This window comes from Drosophila persimilis, unplaced genomic scaffold, assembly GCF_003286085.1.
Source record: "Drosophila persimilis strain 14011-0111.01,24,50 unplaced genomic scaffold, DperRS2 tig00000124-arrow-pilon, whole genome shotgun sequence".
Lineage (NCBI taxonomy): Eukaryota > Metazoa > Arthropoda > Insecta > Diptera > Drosophilidae > Drosophila > Drosophila persimilis.
The window spans coordinates 1,953,978-1,975,257 of record NW_020825294.1 but is presented as its reverse complement, the minus strand read 5'-3'; the positions used below and the strand labels follow the sequence as shown (position 1 = coordinate 1,975,257).

At 47.2% G+C, this 21,280-nt stretch overlaps 2 protein-coding genes across 3 annotated transcripts; both read left to right on the top strand.

Annotated features, from left to right (window-relative positions):
* The first annotated feature begins 9,440 nt into the window (after positions 1–9,440).
* Positions 9,441–21,246, top strand: LOC6593974 (unconventional myosin-IXb). 2 transcript variants are annotated; one of them, XM_026987787.1, is made up of 8 exons: positions 9,441–9,880; positions 9,935–10,167; positions 16,024–16,325; positions 16,403–17,014; positions 17,540–18,247; positions 18,735–20,412; positions 20,474–20,631; positions 20,693–21,246. In XM_026987787.1, the coding sequence occupies exons 1-8, from the start codon at positions 9,447–9,449 to the stop codon at positions 21,008–21,010; spliced, it is 4,443 nt and encodes a 1,480-aa protein (XP_026843588.1). In that variant the 5' UTR covers positions 9,441–9,446; the 3' UTR covers positions 21,011–21,246. The 2 variants fall into 2 exon arrangements, with proteins under 2 accessions (XP_026843588.1, XP_026843589.1); XM_026987788.1 differs by lacking the exons at positions 9,441–9,880; positions 9,935–10,167 and adding an exon at positions 12,403–12,667.
* LOC113565521 lies at positions 15,262–15,877 on the top strand. The gene has a single exon (XM_026987789.1). It carries the CDS (start codon positions 15,299–15,301, stop codon positions 15,713–15,715), a length of 417 nt encoding a protein of 138 aa, XP_026843590.1. The 5' UTR covers positions 15,262–15,298; the 3' UTR covers positions 15,716–15,877.
* Positions 21,247–21,280: the final 34 nt, after the last annotated feature.

Here is a 21,280-nt window from a genome sequence, read left to right as displayed (position 1 = left end):
AGTGGTTCTTTAAATTATTATTTATATGAAATAAATTGTTTTTAATTTGCATTTAATGCACTTTTTGTATCAAGTACTGAGGCAGTGCCTAACAAAAGTTGCACAGGCTATAATCAGCGGCTGTCCTGTCGCCAAAAACCCATCAGAATCAAAGCCGCTGCTTAGATAATCATGACACAATCAAGCTCAAACTTGTTTGGATCCGACCTCAAACTTGTTGCATTCTATAGAACAGTGGGGCAAAAATATGTTCAATTTTTTATAAAATTCAATGGGGAAATTTCGTATAAAAGTAATCATTTAAGATATTAGTTTGTACTTTATAGAATTAAACAGTTAATAAGAATGAAAAATACTTCCCGTGGCTGACTCCAATGCCTCACCCCTTTTTCTATCTCTCTCAGAGTAGCTTAGCAATAAAAAGTGAGTGTTCAAGTCTGGCATGTACCCAAGAGAGCGTACAATTTGCCTCTCTCTCTTTATTCTTATTCTCCCATCCTAGTAAGGCTCGCTGGCCCTCTCCTTTCTGCCATCGCACCTTAGATTAAAGATACATAAATGAATACACATATGGAAAATAAGTACCAGGTATCTTGATGTCGAGGCACGTGTGCTTTGCCAACTGGTTTGTGTGTGCCGTCTGGTGGCGGCGCGATAGGCTTCCCCACAAGTGCAAGTGGTCGCGCAGCCGCAGATCGTTTCTTGTGGTCGGCTCGTGTAGTCATGCTCTGCTCCTGCGGTTAGTGCGCGCTTGCCATCGGTGGAAAAATCTCGTAATTCGAAATCTTCTTGGCCCATTGGCCGTATACTCTGTGGATGCTGACAGTGTAATGCTTGATAGAATAATAAATAATATTGTATAGAAGAGGGAGGAAGAGAAATGTGCCCGAGCTGCCATAAATAAAGTGCGGATTTCAAACGAGACGATAAATCTCAGTATTCCCGATTCGAGCACGCAATCGAAGCGGCATCCGAGACAAAAGGAATCCGCGCAGCCAGGTTATCACCTTACGGTTCGGCAGAGATCGGTAAGTACGCAATTACCCAGTCCCAGTCCCAGTTCCAGGCCCAGTAAAGGAGAAGAAGGGTCATTACGAGTGTGGATTTATGTGCCCTGCCTGGCTAGGGGTCCAAGGTGTTGGCGTTGCCCGCTGGGCGCCCCCGGGTTGCCGTTCCTCTGCCCCCATGACAAATGAACATGTAGCGCTAGCCCCCATCCGCGCTTTGATTGAATTGAAATATCCACAAAGTCGGTGCAGCCGGTGGAGCGGTGGACGATGGGCGATGGAAGCACCTGGTGGAGGGGTGGACGATGGACTATGGAGGATGGAGGATGGGAGCACTCTGTCGCTTGCATGATTTTAGTAGCAACTTTTGTCATACCCAAAAAGATAAGAGGCACGAGACGGACATAAAAGGCAGCTGCAGTCATTGCAGCCTTCGTGTCTTCGGCTTTTTGTACATTTAAAAGATGAGAAATGTAAGGAGAATATTTTGTATGGCCGTGCCACTTCTTGCCATATGAAGTGGAATCCCAAAAGCCAAGTCTTAAACTCAAAAGAACCTGAAAAAAGCGAGGTATATGATCGGGGTTTCATTGACTTCGTAGTTAATTCAATTCCGTTCTCATTAGAATCTATTCCTTACTTTTGCTCCTAACTCTTGCGGATTGCGTGTCTGGATCCAGAGATGTGTCTAAAGCCACCCGTTGTGCAATCCGAGAGCTGTTGATTCTTTCGACAAGCATTAACTTTTACCCATCCGATAGCTGGAGGGCAAATGGTTCACAGAGGAGCCCTGTTCCTCCACGCACTTTGGTGCTGTGGTTCTCAAGCAAGCTCTCCCAATCCGCGTTGAGAGCCGATGGCTATGAATTCAATAATTATATAGTGGTTTTCCAAAGCTGTTGCACGCACTACAGCTCTATTTAACCCCCCAGAATGGGGCCCACCAAGGATCCCGAAGCTATACGCAACAGCTCGACTCTTGGCCCGGATAAATCATGTCAATTGCAACGATTCAATCAACCAGTAGGTGCAGCAATAAAGCCCAAATGAAGCATGGGATTCATTTGAATAGAAATTGAATGGAATCAATTCGTGGACAAATGGAAGACCAAATGTAAAGCAATCCCTCTCTGGCTGTCAGGCATCCTCTCCTAGTGAAGAGATCTCCACAAAGATAGTAGGACAACCGTATACGCATTACCCGCACCTTCATCTCCATCTCCCATTGCCATCACACATCACCCATTCCCATCTCCCATTCCCAACATTGTTCTGCAAGTATTGCAAATTGTCGTCTGTCGATGGACTGATGGGAATACGAATACATCAATGTCAGCCCGAGAGACACACGACACTTTTACATCTGTCAGAGGGTCCCCCTCTTCTGCCTGGTCGCTCTTCTGTCCCCAGCTGATTTTTCATATTTTATACAGTTTCTCTCCTTAAAGTTTTTGTGTCTCTCCAGTGAGAGCTGCTACTACACAACATACTTGCATCCCCACATTTCCGTTGCACATCCGTTTCGCGTGGATTTTGATCAGATGCAATTGAATTCACAATTCACTTTCTTTGCATTCACAGACAATGAATGCCATGCCATGCAGTGCAATGCAATGCAATCCACGAGCAAAAATAATGCATGTATAACGTTCCACTTGGCTGACAGGTTAAGTTGGACCGAGGTCTCAGCCGAGGCTTTTTCATCATCCTCCTCATCCGTAGTATCATTGTCGTTGTCGTTGTCTTCATCCGTTTACTGTATCATAAACATTTATGCCAATTTTTTGTGTGTTTCTACACCACACAGAAGGGTATTAGCTTTCAGCAAAGAGTTGGTCAAAAGGGAAACACGAAGGGGCTTAAAAAGAGTGTAGGTTTGGGGGAAAGTCATTGATTGTTTGTTCAATTTGTATCCACAGATTTGTTATCCCTAGACCTATCACTGGCGTAGATCTGGTTGATCATTAATAGATACTAATTCGAGGAGCATTAAAATGTCTCAAATTTAAAGACACTTCACATAAAAGAATCTACATTTATTTTCACATCTATAGAAATGATATATCCCTTCAACCTTCAGGGTATTCCTATCTTCGAAGCAATGCCATCTGCATTTTCTTAGTTATTTTCGCTGATCTTCGCATAGCTGCTGCCAAAAACCTGTTCCCTGTTTCCCTGTCCTCAGTGATTTCTTGAGGTATTTGTTTGGCACGACATTTGCTCCTTGCCTTCGACTTCCAGCCGCAGCCGCAGCCGCAGCCGCAGCCGCAGCATTGCCCCTGACTGGGACGGTGACTCCAACGACGCCGCCGACTCCCTGCTCCAACTGCAGCTCCAACTCCAAGTCCGACTCGTCGGTGGCGATGCTCTGGTGACGTCGTCGTCGTTGTTGTCGTCGTCGTCCGGGACTCACTTCATGTCGTCACGCAAACTTTAATTCGTTCATTAATTCAGTCGGCAAACGGTTAGCCGGTTCGGTGGGCGTGGAAGTAGCTGGAAGTGTTAATTAGTTGTTAGTGTCTCTCCTCTCCTTCTGGTTTATGGTTAATGAGCGCCTTTGGGAGCCTCCCTCCAATGTCAATCGTGAGTGCTTCTTGGTTTCGGCTCGCCAAAAGCTAACTGCTTATTAATCTCCATTGATAAGACAGTTGGCAAATGGATTTCCCCATTAGATGATTTGTCAACAGAGCAGCTCCAGGTATTCCTTGGCCAATAATTGGCTTGCAGCAGTCCAACGGGGTGCGACTGCAACTTGGAGCTGCGATTTCCATAATTGTTTAAATTGCCCGATCAGGAACCGCTGTCGAATCTCCATTTCCATTTCCACTTTTTGAGAAATTCCTTTTGTCTCTGGCTGCAGCAGCAGCGAGGACAGGCTACAAATTAGTGGAGATTCTGGCCGTTGCATGCGTGGACCTGGACGTAGCAATCGCAGAACTCTTGCAAATAAATTCTTACAAGCAATTTTGACCCAAGTCCCGAGACCCGAGCCGCAAGCCCCAAGCCCCTACTGCCTTCGACTGCGACTCCGATGCGCAGGTGATGTTCGAGGTCCCAATCCAGACACAGCCCGAAGGGGCAGCCACTCCAATCTCCAGTCCATGCCACACTCACTCCGCTCCTCTCCGCCTTCGACCTGTTGTGGGTGTGCAGCTGTGCTGCCCTGTCAACTCGTGGCCTGATCCATACAGACACCCATACGGAAATAGTGGGCTACGAGCTCCAGAGCTATGGTCATGGCAATTTCCATTGCGATTGCTATTGCATTTTCTTTATCGCAGCCTGCACAAATTACAAAAATATTTCACGTGCCGCACGGCGTTTGGGTTTGGGCAAACTTATGTCTGTGAGGGGCCTTTGCAGGTCACTTGCCCATCGAACGTGTCCACATTTGCTGCTGCCGAGACCCCATCCCATTGAGGAATGCCCTGGGAAGGTTTGTCCCGTCTGTCAGCCTGTCTCTCTGTGTTTTTCGCGCTCTTTGACTTGCCGCGTGGGTGAGAGACGTGTTTTCCAATAGAAGATTTTCCATAGCATCATTTTTGGGTGAGCCTCTGATACGAGTAATGGGATATTTATCTTAGGACTTCTAGAGATATCCAGAGTTTCAAGGCATTTTGGTTGAGATGTTAGCCATAAAATATGGGCTATTCCTAGCGGGATTTATGTATTTGCCATAGATGATTTCTGCAATAGGTTCCTGGGGTTCTGTGGAGTTCATCTTCACTCATATTCTTTGAGTTAAGATCTCAGGCATCCTCCCAAGCTTTGTTATTTATTCGGTCTTCCATCTTGTCCAGTCTTTTAAAGAATTTGGGTGAGATATCACTCAAGATTTCCCCTGATGGATCCTTTCGTTGAGTAATGATGCAATCTCTGGCGTCCCAAACAGCAAAGCTCCAAGTTCCACACTCAAGACAGAGGTCAACTTGGGATGGTTCCCCCCAACGACAACGACCACAACCACGAGACGATGACTGACTGATGGCTTATGTAATCGTGAGTTTTGCAATTCATAAATTTTGAAGAAAAAGCTGCAGGAGAGCTGCAAGCTGCCTGCAAGCACAAGTCATCCTCTAATTGTTTGCTGCCTTTTATTGGCAAGTGATTCCAATGCCAATGCCAAAGCCAGCGCTAAGATGGTGAGGACAAGTTTTTTTGTGTGGGGCTCCGATCTTGCTCTGGCCTTAGCGGGGTGCACGTGCTGGCATCCGCATCCGAGTCCCAATCCGAGTGCGAGTCGCTGCTGGCCTCCAACTGTAATGTAATGTCCATTGCATCTTGATATTGCGTAACCTGCACGCGACAAGAAATTTAACGCAATGTTTGTGGATTGTTGGATGGATAGAACGGATTGTTGGATGGACGGATGGTTAGATGGATACTTATGGAGCGTTCTTCGTCTTGGCTTCAAATTGGTCTGGCTGGCAGCTGGGGATGGGAGGATGGGAGCTGTGAGCTCTGAGCCTTGTTAGGGCTTAATGCAATTAAGATTCGATTAAAAGTTTTCACACGCCTTTCTTTGGCTGAGAGCGAAAGAGCTGATAGAATGCGAACGGAACGGGGTAGAGGGTGGGACACTTACTCCCACATAAATTATCACCGCTCTTTGGCTGTTGAGAGTGCGAGTGTGTGTGTGTGTGTGTGCTGTGCTGCCGTTTTCCGTTTCCGCTTCTCGGTTTCTGCACAATGAATACGGAATACGGAATACGACCTGCGAGTAGCAAGTACTTTCCATTTTCCATTCGAGACTCCTCCTCATTCTCCTCGCTGCTTCGTGACTGTTACTTCTGGGCTGCTGCCTGGCTGGTTCTTTGTTTATGGCTGTGAAATTCGTAAATTGAATCTTGCAACCTGTGCACCAGGCACAGCCACTCCTCATCCTCCTCCTCATCCTCCATCCTCTCCAGAAGCATCTCCTCTCTCTCTCTACCAGCTGAGGCGCGCTATGCACACGTAATTATCCTTAAAGCCAGAAACGTGACGATATTTGCAATTTTCATGCATTTAAGTTCCGTTCCTTTGAAGCGGCTCAACAAGAATGCGAATATTAATGTGAAATGCGAAACTTCGAGGAGCGAATGGAATCGAAATTCGCGCACAATCTTGCGGTTCTTCCACGGTACAGTCAGCTGGACAAAAGCTCTTAATTGCAGGTCCCCGGGCAATCGGTAATCGAAATCGTGATATCTCAATTGGCAGCTGTGCTTTCGATTCGATAAAGAAAAAGCCACAATAGGAAAACCTTAATGTTAAAGAATTTTTGTCCTTTTGTGTGGTATATTTAAATAGAAATGGTTAAGGCGTCATCAACACTAAGACACCCGGTACTCACATTCTATATACCAGAGATCCCAAAGGTAGAGCTTAAAGGATGGACAAATAAGTTTTCCTAGATTGACCTTTATTTCTGTACTGTGTATTAAAATCCTAGAGCCCTATGGCCTGATGTTTCTCTAGTGAACTATATTTTATTAAAATTTCTTGCCAACTTACCACAAAAATATTGTATTCCTTGCCATCTTGGTCTTGCCCTCTTTTAGTCTGCTAAAAAGAAAGACAAAGCATGAGATTTCAGTTGATTTATCATCATATAAGCCATAGCCTCCACATACTACTTATAAAACACACACATAATCGATATGGATCTTTGTTCTTAGAAAATGAATATTAATGTCTGAAATTTGCCATCCTATTAGTACGAGCATTTTTTCCCCCAATGCGCGATACGTGCATTTTTTCCCCCAATGCGCGATAGAAGGACATAGACAATTGGGGAGAGAACAACAGGCCAGAGAGCCAATGCGAAGCCAACGAAAAATTCATTGAGTTTCGACTGCCTTCGTCTGTCGACTCGATTCGTAAAAATATTTCTCAATGTCTAACCCGAGGCCATGGCCAAGGAGTCAGTCGGCTGGGCCACGGCCTCGATCGCCAACTGCAATGCGAGAGCTAAAGCTCCAGCTCCAGCTTCAGCTCCAAAAGCAAAGGCAAACCAGGCAACCACCTATTAATCAAAATCTCTTGATCTACACAAATCCGTGCACTGAGAGAAACGGCAAAGCAATTCGGGCCACAACAAGGTATCTCTCGTTAATTGGATTGGGGGTAAGCATTCTTGGAGTGTGGCCTGGGTTCGAGGACAGCAGGACAGCAGCCCCACCACGTTGATGGACGACCAAGACGCCAGGTTGTGGCTCTGAACCGACTCTGGTTCTGCCTATCGATGGTGCAGTCTGTGTGCTCTCGAGTAGGCGGGGGCGGTGTCCGACCCTTGGTTTTATCCCGGGAGAGGTAACCAGAGATCGGAGGGGTACAAAAGCGGTAAATCACAAAAGCGAGCCACGAAAACCACGCCAAACGGATACCACAGCGATACTCGGTACTAGTTGTTCCAACCCAGAGTTAGTGCCCCTGGCTCTTTATTAAATTAAGTTAAATCATGTAATTTCCATGTAGCAAAGTCAAAAGTGCACTTCGAATGGTAGAAGGGTGCAAGGGAGAAGGGCGAAAGGCTTCAGCCTAGACGCTCAGTCTGTAATCATTTGCTGGCCTGGGAAATTGCTCCAACGATGGCTCCAAATTGATTGTAAATGTTTGTCCAGCTGCTCTAAAAGCAGAAAGGATCCTAGAAGTTCTAGACTAACACACAATTCAAAGAAATATTACACAGAGTCAAGCTAATCGACCTCTGAAGTTGGAACTCTTTTGGGACTCTTTCAAGCCAGATCCAAGGCTGTTTATAGTGTGTTCCCAATAGAAACCCCTCAAAGAAGGTATTCCCAAAGAAAAGACTTCAAAAAAGTTCCTCACTTTTCTGAAACCCATTCAAATATTAGTTACAATTGTATCTTGCAATATTTTTGCCCACTAATTAATTCATATCTCAGCTGCAAATGCTGATTTGTTGATCTTGCTGGAAAATGCAAATTACCAGGCGGCCCCCCACATGAGAATGCGACCCCACATCCAAAGGCAGCTACAGCCAGAGCTGGAGTTGAAGCTGGAGCTGGAGAGTGGACGACCCACAGCAGCGTTTTACAGATTGGAGTGGAAATTGTATATCGTACTCGTAGTTAGAATAAATAACTTTCAGTCCGGGAGAGGCCCACAGAGCCACAAACATTTCCACAGGTAGCAGAGATCCGCAGTCGCCAGTCCCCAGTCCCCAGTTCCCAGTCCCCAGTCCTCTATGTCTCTGGTCCGAGGAGCCTGCATATTTATGAGATTTATTTTATTTTATGCGATGTCGCTACCTGATACTGATACCAGCAGCAGCAGCTTCTCTACCTTCTACCCCCTAGCCCGGTGTGTACATTTATTAGATGACATATTTTATTCATTCTAAAAGACCCCAGCTATGCGATTAGCCATGTTTAGATAGTCAAATTGTTTAGACCGGGTCCTGATTGCTGCTTCTGCTGCTGCTGCTGCTGTTTCCGTTGCCTAAGCCGATTTATGGCCAGACATTTCCTTTGATGTGTAATCTGTCAGTAATCTGCAACAATGTTCTCGTCGCGGGGTAAAGCCAATCAGTATCAATAAATTGACAAAAATCAAAGTACAACAAGATTGCATTGCAGATCCCCTCCTGAATAAGAAGTTCTACAGCCTTTCCGTCAAATCCATCTGCACTCTATCGCACACATGTTGCGTAATCGCCATAATAAACCAGAATGTGGAGCGGGGGGGAGCTCCAGCTCCAGATATCGGGTTGAGCTTAAGAACTGCTGGGACTGGCTGCTTCCAGCTCAAAGTCTGCCGCCGCCCGCTGTGTTGACACTGAAAAATGCCGACGCCAGCGGCTGCGACTGCGACTGTTGCTGCTGATGGGGTCCCCGCCGTCGCCGCCGCCGCCCCACACACAGAGAGATCCCAACACAACACTTTATGACAATCATTTGAGTTAATTGCCAGGCAGCAGCAGCAGCAACAGCAACAGTGGTACCAAGGACCACACTCCTCGCTCTCTCGCGTGTGGCATAAATATTGCGTCTCATTTGGATTGGCAATCATCTATTTACGCTCTTGCCAGTTGCAACATGTTGCAAGCGAACCTGGAAAGGCCCCGTCGGATCCCAGCCAGCGTGGATGGCAGTAAAGGCATTAGCGTCCATGTCTGTCACCTTCGTCATGGTCACGCTAATCGTGGTAATCGGCTGCGCCAATAAACTGACAGGTTTATGGAGCTGCAGACGCGGAAGCCAGCCAGCCATGGCCGGCAGGCCGCCACCTTCCAAGCGGCACCATTCAGCCATTCACCAGAACCGCCACCGCCACCGCTCCTTTGGGCCACTTGATTTAAAAGCAATTAAATCGCGAATTGATGTCGCGATTGATTTCGCCAATCCTCTCATCTTGCATCCATCCAGCCATCCACTTGTCTTCTTCCACTTTCAGTCTTTGGCCGGTTAATGGGTCAACCAGGATGAGGATGATATGTTGCTGCCGGATCAGACGTACGCGGACTACGACGTGGGCCAGCATCATCAGCATCTGACCTACCGCAAGAGCCGCCGCAGTCGGTCGCCGCAATCCAAGCAGCGCTCCAAGAGCTCCAGTGCCAGCAGCAGCAGCTATGATCGCACGGCGGATTTCTTTGAGAATATTCCGGATTTCGTGGGCGATTCCCTGCCCTCGTTTCTCTACAGCCCCCAGGGGCAGGAACCTACGCCAGAGCGGAACGAGAGTAAGCGAAATGAGGGTCAACGGAATGGGAGTCGGAATGAGGTGGTGGCGGAGGAGGAAAACAGCGAGAGCACCAGTCAGAGCGAGAATTGCGAGGACGATGATGTCCTCAAACTGTGCGAGGACTTTCTCTGTCGCCATCGCATGCGTCCGGACTTCTTCTGTCAGTACCACAAGGCAGTCAGGTGGGCTTTCATTTTTAATCATAATCATCTTCAAATAATCTCTGGCATTCCTAGTTCCACCACACCATCGCCGAAACAAAGAAAAGCCTCGCCCGCTATTGTGGACACCACTGCCCCGTCCTCAGGTATGGCCGCAGCGGAGGTAAAGGAGCAAAAAATATCCAAGGAGCCCATTTCCAGCAAAATCAGCGCTGTGGTTGAGCGATTCACAAAGTTCTCGGCTATTTACACGCTGCCAGTGGCAAAGCGAAAGAAGTCGTGCAACAAGACAACGGGCAATATAACAGGTAGGTACAAAGGATAATAAAATTAGTTAAAGGGTAAATTAGGGCAACTTTGACAGTATTTTTTAATAATAAAGCCAACAAGCAAGCTAATCCGAACAATTGAACGAATAGCACATACACCACCAAGAAGAATTGAGACAGAAATCTTTAAATATTATTATTTTGTTTTGACTTCGAAAGATTTTGCATTTTTTATGTATTTTACATTGAATTCTATTCTTCATTACATCCTATATTCCATTCCACTATACCACAGACCAATTGCTCTCACTGCCCCGGGCAGTGCTCTTATCAGTGACGATTTGCGCGCGGTAGTTTTGAAATTTTCATGCAGCCAGTGGCGCCATCTAAAAGAGCAGTGGACCAAGCAGTGCACAGCTTGAGCGAATTTTTCTACGAAAAGCGAAATGGTGGTTGTCTTGGCTAAATAAAATGTTTGTGTCCGCAACAAAAACGTTTTTTCAAATTGTTGAATGAATACAAGCCGAAAATACCCGTTCTTGTCAAAGAATGTTTTGTTGATTCACTTAAAATCAATATATTTAGTTAATATATTAAACGTTTCAAGCGATAAGCTTCTTAAGTAATTAAATAGAACTTCAGATGTATATGATCTGTATAAGATGTCCCGATATTAAAATATACAGTTCCTTTACACCTTTCCATAAGCTTCAACCAATTTAGCGGAAATGAAACAAGAACAAGTCTCACAGATTCTGCAAGACACTTGATTTGTGAATTAATTTGCATTTCTGCTGTGCTCGCTGCTGACAATGAGAATGCAGAAACGAACGCAATGCAGTGGGGATGTGGGAATTTTAAAATGCAGCATTAAACAATAAGCAATCAACACTAATTAACACGCGACCAACAAAACGAGCTGGGAAGCGATGCCCCAACAGTCTGTCCCCATCCATGTCCCCCCATGTGGCGAGAGAGGCGCATAGTTCAAACACTTGACCTCATATTTGAACAACTGCACACAGATACAAAAGGCAGACACACAGACACAGAGATCTGCAGAGATCTTTTTGGTAAAGGTAAAGCCTTTTGTTAGAAAATATACCTGCAATCAGAGAGAGAGAGAGCGAGAGAGAGAGCGAGAGAGAGTCGAGTTAAACAAGGCAAAGGCCTATAGTATGTTCGACAGAAGGTGAGGCACTGCGAAAGAGCAGCCTCTTCTTGGCAGCCAAACCTGTTTTCACAAAAATAGAACTGGAGAAAAAGAGATATAACATACAGGAACGGCCCCATCTTCCATTTAATATACCTTGGATTGTATATCCATGGAACTCCGGCTTGGTTGGGGATTGCTTGAGCGTCAGTTTGCGGCTGGAGTTACTAACGATCGGTACACAAAACATTCGTGGTGCTAACTAGCTATATCCCCCGATGGGTTGTTCCACTCAAATGAATGCATAACAAATCCCAATTAAAGTTTATAATTAATAACCAAAGAGTTCGCGGGGTCGGTCTGTGAAAAGTTGAAAGTGCCTCCGCTCCACTCCACTCCAAACTCTACTCTAACAGCGAATCAATCTCGTTTGTATCTGTGTTCCAAAGTGAGTGTCGGTGTGTGCGCGTGTGTGTGCGACTGTGGAGTGTGGAGTGCATCTGTGAGAGTGGAGTGTACCTTCAAGGTATCTAAGCATCTACACTGGGTCTGTCCGTCTGCCTGCTGGAGTCGCAGTTGGAGCTGGGACCTGGGGACTGGAGTTGAAGTTGGAAACTCGTTTTTTCAAAAAGTCTGCACAAAACAAGAAAATAAAGCGCGCGCGCGCGCGAGAGAGCTACTACGAAAAAAATAAAAATAAAATAATAATAAGAAAAGCAAAAGCAGATCCGATCCCCAGGCAGAGGCCGAGGCAGAGGCAGAGGCAGAAGCAGAGTCCGACTAAGAGCCAGAACCATCGCCAAAAGTATCTGACAGATACCGAAGAGAGGCAGGCAGGGATTTGGCTGCTGCTGGTGCTGCTGCTCGCCCTTCTGCATTCTTTTTGCTTGTTTATTTAATTTTCGTGTGCTGTGCAGTGCTGGGCTGTGCTGCTTCACTTGTTGCAGCTGCACACAGATACTCAGATACATCTGTGCGCCATAGATACAGATACAGTGCCACAGCGACTGTGCGGAAAACCAGAAAACCTGTTCCGCGCCGTGTGTCCCCGAGTGTCCCGTGTATCCCATGTATCCCATGTATCCCGTGTGCCCGAGTGAGTGCCTGTGTACATCGGAATTATTCAAATAAGAAAATCGTCGTCGCTGTCGTCGTCGTTATTGTTCCTCGTCCTGGACCCCAGTCGAAACCCGAAACATTTGCCAACATTTGAAAAGCAGAAAGCCCCCCCAAAAACGAAAAACCAAAAACCCGTTTAGTGGTTCTCTCGGGGGCCACACAAATGTACAACAACGATGGCCACATTGGGCCTGTCAAAAGTCTTCATACTGGATAAATATTTTACGGAATTGCAAAAATTTTGGGAGACGGAGAAGAAGCTGCAGGGTAAGTGAGATATTAGTCCTGGGAATTGGCCAGGTGCAAATGAGGGAAGGAAAATCTGCCCAAGAGTTGGGCGTCCAAGTCCAACCAAGTTTGTGGCCTAAGTCTTTTGTAATGGAAGGACGTATTTCTGTATTTCCAAAATATACACTGATCTTTAAGCTCTTTTGCCGAATCTTTTGATGAACTTCCCTTCTGTTATGTCTATGTTCTGGACAATAATTCGCAGCTCTCTGTTAATTGCTTTTCGATTTAGTTGTCATTACCATCTTGGGCTTCCAACCACCTCCATGATCATTCTCATATTCATAATTATCCATAGCTATAGCCACCAATCGTACTACTTATATGGATACCTGGCTCTGGCACACACCGCTGTATGGGTGTCGGTTGCCTCGCGACTTGCAACATTTGTGCGAGGCGAGGCGACGCGCCGTGCCGTGCCGCCGCCATCGCCACCGCCACCAACTGGGACTGAGGCTCTCCCCAATCTCCTCCTCTCTCCTCTGTCCTGCACACACACACACACACACTCTGAGTCCCAAACCGGACGGACAGACAGACAGACGGAGAGCCAGACATCGGGCGACCAGTTTTGGGTTAACGCTGTTATTCAGCAGCTTCCAAGAAATTTTCTTGGCAGGCTGCTGCCTCTCGAAACTCTTTTTCTACATGCAAAAAAAGGCAGCCGCAGACATGAAGAATTTCACGAAAGCAAGAAAAGCCAATCAACTGGATGACTAATTAGCATTAACATTTGAATTAGAAACCACCCGAAAAATGTTAAACCTCAACTTTTTCCAAAGATTTACTAACCCAAATAATAACACGATTTGCTGTCACTGAATTATTTAGAAATGCTCAATAAAATGTGAAAAGAGCCAATAGTTGAGGTCCCAACTTCGGTCGGCAGAGCTGTTTCTGTTTCTGTATCTTTTCTGTGGCCTTTGTCTTACTTTTCTTGAGAGTGCAGCTTTAAGCAACTAAAACAAAATCAGAAAAGAAAAAACTAAAACTGGTTTCCCCTGCCAAAGCCTCCAGAGCCATCAATGATATTGTTTTTCTGATTTCTGATTTCGTTGTGGCTTGGCTCTCTGTTTTGGTCCACAGAAATATTGGTAGAAGAAGGAAGGGTTTTGAGTTCGATTCGGTTTTCAGCCTCTTTTTACTCTTTTATGGTGAATGTTTTTCATTAGCCAATTAGTTTGATTTGTTGAATGGATCATGAAAATTAGTGGACAGGTTTCTCAAACAGTTTTGTAGCAGAAAAAAAACTCGTTAGCCTGGTTGAATTTTCTGGGTGTTGGGTGTTACAATGACCTCTGAGCTTTCGTTTAAAGACTCCCATAAATCAGTAGGCCTTCTATTCTGTATTCGGTTTTTGTCAAACTCTTTTGCCCCAGCCGCCGCGCATTCTGTGGGGCTCTATTTTGAGCCGATGCTGGCGAAATTGGTTCATTAACATTTTATTTTATGTTAATCTCCCCTCATCCATATAGATGTATTATCATTACTCTGACTTCTCCAGCGGCACAAGCCCCATGCCCCATGCCCAATGCCCCCTGCCTCATTCCCAATTCGTGTCTTCAGTCTCCGATTCGCGTGCAAGAGCTTTGTCCGGTCAAAGCGAAATTAATTGGTGTGAATTTAGTTTGTGTTTTATTGAGTTGTTAATTATATTTAAACAAATTTCCGCTTGAATAAAATGGAAATTCGCCAAAGCTAAGCCAGCTGATGCGGCTTCTGGCTTTTTTTTTCGTTAAATGTATTTATATTGATGGATTGACAACGGGAAAGAAATAAATCATTTGTATCAGTATTTGAAATCACATTACGCAGAAACTTTAGCACCTTGGAAAAACTTTAATGTACCGCAATGTACTACGAAATTCCCCGTTTTAAATAATAAAATAAAATATACAGAAATAGTATATGAATTTCAAAGATAAAATATTACTCCATATTTCATTCAACTTGAAACATATTTCCCAATAATAATAGTTAGAACAGAACAATTGTTATATTTAGAATATTTTAATGGTTATTCGCAGTGAGAAATCACATAGGAGCTTCAAGGAATGGTGCCTCCACAAGAAGAATCAGAAGCAGCAGGATATGAAAGGCACTTCCAGCATCCAATCGCCCTTGTTGAGGAGTACTCATCATTTGTTCTGCATCTCTATCGCTTGATTAAATAATCTTTGCATTGATTTATGTGTTATCTATTCGCCAAGGGACTTTAAGTTTCTTAACTGGCTAAGGATCCACCTGTCTCCAGTCGAATGCTTCCCAGCTTTGGAAATTTCCACGATATATGTACATATAGTTTTGTAAAAGTTACATATATGTCTATTGACTGAATACTGGGTATAAACGTACAGCTGCGTCCCTTGCCGCTCTCCTCAACCGCACGATGGCAACGGGATAGAATAGTTCATCGGCATGAGTACAAATTTGAAAAATGTTCAAGATTGCCCGTCAGAATTTTCAAACATAGTTAGTTAGTTATAACTTTTCAACACAAGTAGTTCGTTAGAGTTTCGTTTCAAGCATTGTTTTAGTTACTCTGAACACAACAACACACAATTTACTATTTTACTATTTTACACACGAAAATACATATAATACACTCAAATGGGGTCGTCCGTAGATATTCCGGAGGTGGATATGCTAAGTGTGTCCAAGAGCTCAGAGGTGGAGCGTCGAGCGATTCTGGGCTTCGCTCCTCGTATTAATCTGGTGACCGTGGACTACGGGGATCTGGAGAAAATCGACACCTTCTACTTGGACAGCCAGAGGTATCGCGACTACTACCGGGACCCCTACGACAAGCTGCCGAAACCGGAACGATTCAAATACCACCAGGGAAAATGTGGCATTAAGCTGGATCACAGTGTGGAGCAGATGCGACGCCCCATCAGTTGGGTTGAGGAGCGCAAGCCTGTGGTGTATCCGTTGAAATATGGCACCCCAATGAGACTGGGGACATCGGCGGCATCCATGATGCGGGGCCGCTACGATCTCGGCAGCTGCATCCGCTACAAACGCTAGATAGACTCTCGAGACCACGAGATTTCTGTTGCTTTCCCAGAGGATCCTAGTTCTCACACAGCATCTGATATCCGGCAAAGGATCGGATCTAAGTGCCGAGTAGGCTTCACTGTAAAAGCACTAGTAAATCAAATAGTCAATAAAATTTATGTATTGCCTGAAGAGCTTCAAATATATTTAAATGGGGGAAGAACAGATTTATTGTCAATCGAATTGGTAGACATGTATATTCCTCCATATCGAACAGCTGATGGCAAATGATCTAGAGTTTCCCCGCTAATAGAGCGTATTTTTTCTTCATATTTCAGATGCTTCATCATCCAACGAGGCAGTGCATCTGCAACAGCGACTCAAGAGCCTGAGCACTGAGCTGGTGACGCTGCGCAATCGATTGCATGTGGGCCAGGGTCAAGGACAGGCACAAGGTCAGAGCAATGGCGGCCAGAATCACGGCTCCACCGGGAGTGGCGGCGGGGCCAATGTGGGTCCCAAGGCCAACAACTTTGACCTGAATGCATCCAGTCCGAATCTGAATCTAAGCTCCGGAGGAGCCGGCCTCTCGGCCAGTGCCCTGCAACAGCATACCAATGGCCACCACACAGTGTCCAAGGTAAGTGAACCACATGGAAAATGGAAATGTGACATAAATGAGGAGTAACACTTTTGTGTTCTTTGCCCCTGAAACAGCATTCGCACAACTTTAGCCATACTCTGCCGGCCAATGCGGGCTCTGGGACGGTGGTGTCGGCGCGAAACACATCGATTCCACACCCACTGCCGCATCAGTTGGGCGAGAAGACGGCCTTGTCGCACCATCAGAGCCATGGAGCGTCGACTGGCACGCTACCCCACATGAGCAGCATGGGAAACATCCTCGGCCATGGTTCCCACTCGCACTCGCACTCGCACTCCAACTCCCATTCCCACTCCAATTCCAACACGCTGCCGATGCGCTCCTCCAACTCCAACGGAATGGGAGCGGCGGCGATATCGAACGGAGGAGGAGGAGGAGGAGGAGCTGGATCCCAGCATCAGTATTCGCATGGCCATGGCCAGCAGTTGCCATTCATACCCGGACCGAAGCATGCGAATCCTTGCCAGAGCGTGAAAACCCTACCATTTGGCTTTGGGTTCGCGCCCCATCCATCCGCCATGGGTCACCAACAGAGGTTGCAGCAGGTCAGCGTGTTGCCAAAATTGGCGCAGGACATGCAGGACCTGATTCATCTGCCCGGACCCCTCACCGAGCATGCCGTAATGCGTACGCTCGAGGCCCGCTTCAACGAGCAGCGGTACTTTGTAAGTATCCAGACAGTAACCGCCTCTTAAATACGCTCTTATGCCACGCCAGTCCCAGCGACACTCCCAGAGATAGAGCCAGAAACCGGTCTCACAGGCGCACTCAGAGACATACTCGTACTATGTACGGGTCCCCCTGCAATTACTGTGATAGTTTGTCATTAACTTTAACTCCGTTTGCACTCAGCCCCTCAGAGATTACCTGCTAATTTCGACAATTATATATCGTCTTGCAAATGGCGAAGGAAGTCCCTCTCTCTCTCTAATCGATCTGAAACGGTCCATCCATCCGTATGTGAGGATGAGGTGTGAGCACACATATCACAGGTGTTGAGATCGGGTTTTAGTTTATTAGCAAAACTATCGCCTTGGCAGTAGACGATCTACGTATCCAAATGAGAGATTTAGAAACTCTAAACAACAAGGAATATGCTTTATCATACTTATTCCCAAAGTTATTAAGTGGAAGTATCATCATAATAATAATTAATATCTATTTCCAATTATCTTGCGACCATCTTTCAGACAAATGTGGGACCTATATTGCTCTCCATCAATCCCTATCTGGATGTGGGCAATCCTCTTACACTCACCTCCACACGGTCCATGCCCCTGGCACCCCAACTGCAGAAGATCGTCCAGGAGGCAGTGCGTCAGCAGAGCGAGACCGGCTATCCGCAGGCCATCATCCTGTCGGGCACCTCGGGAGCCGGAAAGACAGCTAATGCTATGCTGATGCTCCGCCAGTTGTTCGCCATTGCTGGCGGTGGACCAGAGACGGATGCCTTCAAGCATTTAGCAGCTGCGTTTACGGTGCTTCGGTCCCTCGGCTCGGCCAAGACCACCACCAACTCCGAGTCGAGTCGCATCGGCCAGTTCATCGAGGTCCAGGTGACGGATGGGGCTCTCTATCGCACCAAAATCCACTGTTATTTCCTGGACCAGACGCGTGTCATCCGCCCCCTGCCCAAGGAGAAGAACTATCATATTTTCTACCAACTGCTGGCGGGACTCAATCGGGAGGAGCGCCAGAAGCTTCATTTGGAGGGTTACTCCCCCTCGAATCTGCGCTACCTTCGCGGCGAACCGAACTACCAGAACGAGCAGGAGGATGCGGTGCGCTTTCAGGCCTGGAAGACGTGCCTTGGCATATTGGGTATACCGTTTCTGGATGTGGTACGGGTTCTGGCCGCCGTCCTGCTGCTGGGAAATGTTCAGTTTATCGACGGTGGGGTGAGTAATATTCCATTTGTCTATCCCAATTGAACACGTCTTGGGTTGTCCGATTTATATCAAATATGTCCGATTTTTTTAATGATTTGTTACCATTTTGGGGCTAGCTATGGTCCTTAAAAAGTCAATTTTATCCATCTAATTATTTGAATTCTCAGCATCGGGAACTAGCTCCATCTGTTGGTAGTTCTATAGCTTTTGCGTTGTGGCGCCATCTATTGTTGCCTTTAACGCTGGTCTGTATTTCGTGTTAAGACAAATCATCCACGATGCCACGTTGGTGCCTTGGCTAGAGCATTGGTTCGTTAGCCGAGAATCTATCGGCTCGAGTCCCGCTCTGAACCACAGTCCCAAAATATTTTTAAGATTTCTTGCGCTGATGTTTTAGTGGTAATTTACGTCTGAAATTAAATCATGTTCGATACCGAGACTTTTGCTGAGCGAGAAATTATTTTTAGTCAACCTAAAATATACTTAAATTTTGCAGGGTCTTGAGGTGGATGTCAAGGGTGAAACGGAGCTGAATTCGGTGGCCAGTCTTTTGGGCGTACCTCCAGCCGCTCTCTTCCGTGGCCTCACCACCCGCACACACAATGTCCGGGGGCAGTTGGTCAAGTCCGTGTGTGGGGATGGAGATGCCAACATGACGAGGGATTGCCTGGCCAAGGCTCTCTACTGCCGTACGGTGGCCACGATTGTGCGTCGGGCGAATAGCCTGAAGCGTCTGGGCTCCACTTTGGGAACCCTGAGCTCCGATTCGAACGAATCCGTGCACAATCAGGCGGATGCGGCCTCGCAGCATGCCTCCACCATTGGCGGTGGCAACGCTGGCTCCAAGTCGATGGCAGCTCTCAACAATGCAGTGAGGCATGCAACGGATGGTTTCATCGGCATATTGGACATGTTTGGGTTCGAGGAACCCGCGCCGCACGCCCAGCTGGAGCACCTGTGCATCAACCTGTGCGCGGAGACAATGCAGCATTTCTACAACACACACATTTTCAAGTCCTCGGTGGAGTCCTGCCGCGACGAGGGCATCGTGTGTGACACCGAGGTGGACTACGTGGACAACGTGCCGTGTATTGATTTGATTTCCTCGCTTCGCACGGGTCTGCTGAGCATGCTGGATGCCGAGTGTTCGGTGCGGGGCACTGCAGAGAGCTATGTGACCAAGCTGAAGGTACAGCATCGCTGCTCCACTCGCCTAGAGACGAAACCCACCGCTGAGCCGCACGATCCGCGGATGTTTCTCATCCGTCACTTTGCCGGCCGTGTGGAGTACGATACCACGGATTTTCTGGACACCAATCGGGATGTGGTGCCGGACGATTTGGTGGCGGTTTTCTACAAACACAGCTGCAACTTTGGCTTTGCCACACATCTCTTTGGCTCAGAGTTGAAGGCGCTCTACGCACAGCAACAGGCGCCGCGAGGTCTCAGCTTCCGCATATCGCCCACCTCCCACTCGGACTTACTCAACGGGGACGAGCCCGTCTCCACGCTGACTCAGGACTTCCACACGCGACTGGACAACCTGCTGCGCACGCTGGTCCATGCCAGGCCCCACTTTGTGCGCTGCATAAGGAGCAATGGAGCCGAGCAGGCAGGCACCTTCGACAGGGCCACCGTTGTCCGGCAGATCAGGTCGCTGCAGGTCCTGGAGACCGTCAACCTGATGGCCTCAGGCTTCCCGCATCGCATGCGATTCAAGCAATTCAATGCCCGCTATAGGATGCTGGCTCCCTTCCGCCTGCTGAGGCGCAGCGAGGACAAAGCTCTAGAGGATTGTCAACTGATCCTGCAGTATGCCATGGAGCAGCCTCCGGTTCTGGATGGCTCTGTGACATTGGCCTGGGCGCCGGGCAAGCGACATGTCTTCCTCAGCGAGGGTATTCGCCAGCATTTGGAGCACCTGCGCACGGAGATACGTCACAAGAGCGCAACCCTCATGCAGGCCACATGGCGGGGCTGGTGGTGGCGCAAGAAGATGGGCAATGGGGTCAAACGCACGCGTATGACCCACCATTTGCCCTCGCCATCGGCCGCACCACTGCCAGTGACCAAACCACCCACCCATTCTCACAATTCCCACAACTCCCAGAGCAAATCGGCATCCACAACGATGGCTGCCTTGGCGGCAGTGGCTGCTGCAGCTCCAACGACAGGTGGGGATCTCTACTTCCCATTTTAATAGAGCTTTCAAGAACTTTCATTCTCTCTTAACAGTGCCACGCCTCTCGGCAAAGTCCACGAATCTCGGGATTGGAGGAACGGTGACCAGGCCAAGACCACAGCCGATTGCTGGGACTCCACCGCCAGATCCGCATGAGAAATGCGACCAGAAGATTATACAGCAAACCTGCAGTCTGTTTGGGCTGGATCTGGTAGGTCCTAATCTTTTTGTTTTATCACTATAAAATTTACCAAATGGTTTCCCAATTATAGGAACGTCCACCGCCAGTGCCACCCTCTCGATCCTATACGATCAGCGGAAATTCGAAGCTGGGATATCCGCAAAGTCGCCTCATGAAGATGAGCTTTCCCGAGGATCCCCCCACAGCTGGGCAATCAGAGTCGCAGCAGCTGAAGAAGGGCGAAACGGTGACGGTGGTGGGGGCCTCCAGCGGCAGGGGACATTTGCTGGTGGAGCACAAGGGTCAGAGCTATCACGTGCCCTTTCAGTACATGGAACTGTCTGTCGGCAATGCTAACGCTAATGGGAGTGCACTTCCTGCCGTACAGGCGAACGGTGTTAAGATCTAAGGGCGAGATGCTCGAAGAAGACTGTACATATTCAATTTTGTAATCTAAGCATTCACACATTAATTTATACAAAACGAAACCCATTTATGCCCCGAGGTGCTCGTTGACGCATTCACGTAGTATTATTTAAAGTGTTTTTTCGATAGGTTGTAGCTTCAATCGCATATACCCACAAGTGCCAATCAAATAAGTTCTTCCATCTATTCCATAAGTGACTATTATAAGTGACTGAGATTACATTTCGGCAGAATTGACAGACCAACAATTACA

Excerpts from the sequence above, each read along its gene's own strand:
- LOC6593974 (XM_026987787.1), top strand. The coding sequence starts at position 9,447 with ATGTTGCTGCCGGATCAGACGTACGCGGACTACGACGTGGGCCAGCAT. Across the intron at positions 9,881-9,934 it reads CAGTACCACAAGGCAGTCAG|TTCCACCACACCATCGCCGA; the intron begins GTGGGCTTTCAT and ends TGGCATTCCTAG. Across the intron at positions 16,326-16,402 it reads GCCACCACACAGTGTCCAAG|CATTCGCACAACTTTAGCCA; the intron begins GTAAGTGAACCA and ends CCCCTGAAACAG.
- LOC113565521 (XM_026987789.1), top strand. The coding sequence starts at position 15,299 with ATGGGGTCGTCCGTAGATATTCCGGAGGTGGATATGCTAAGTGTGTCC.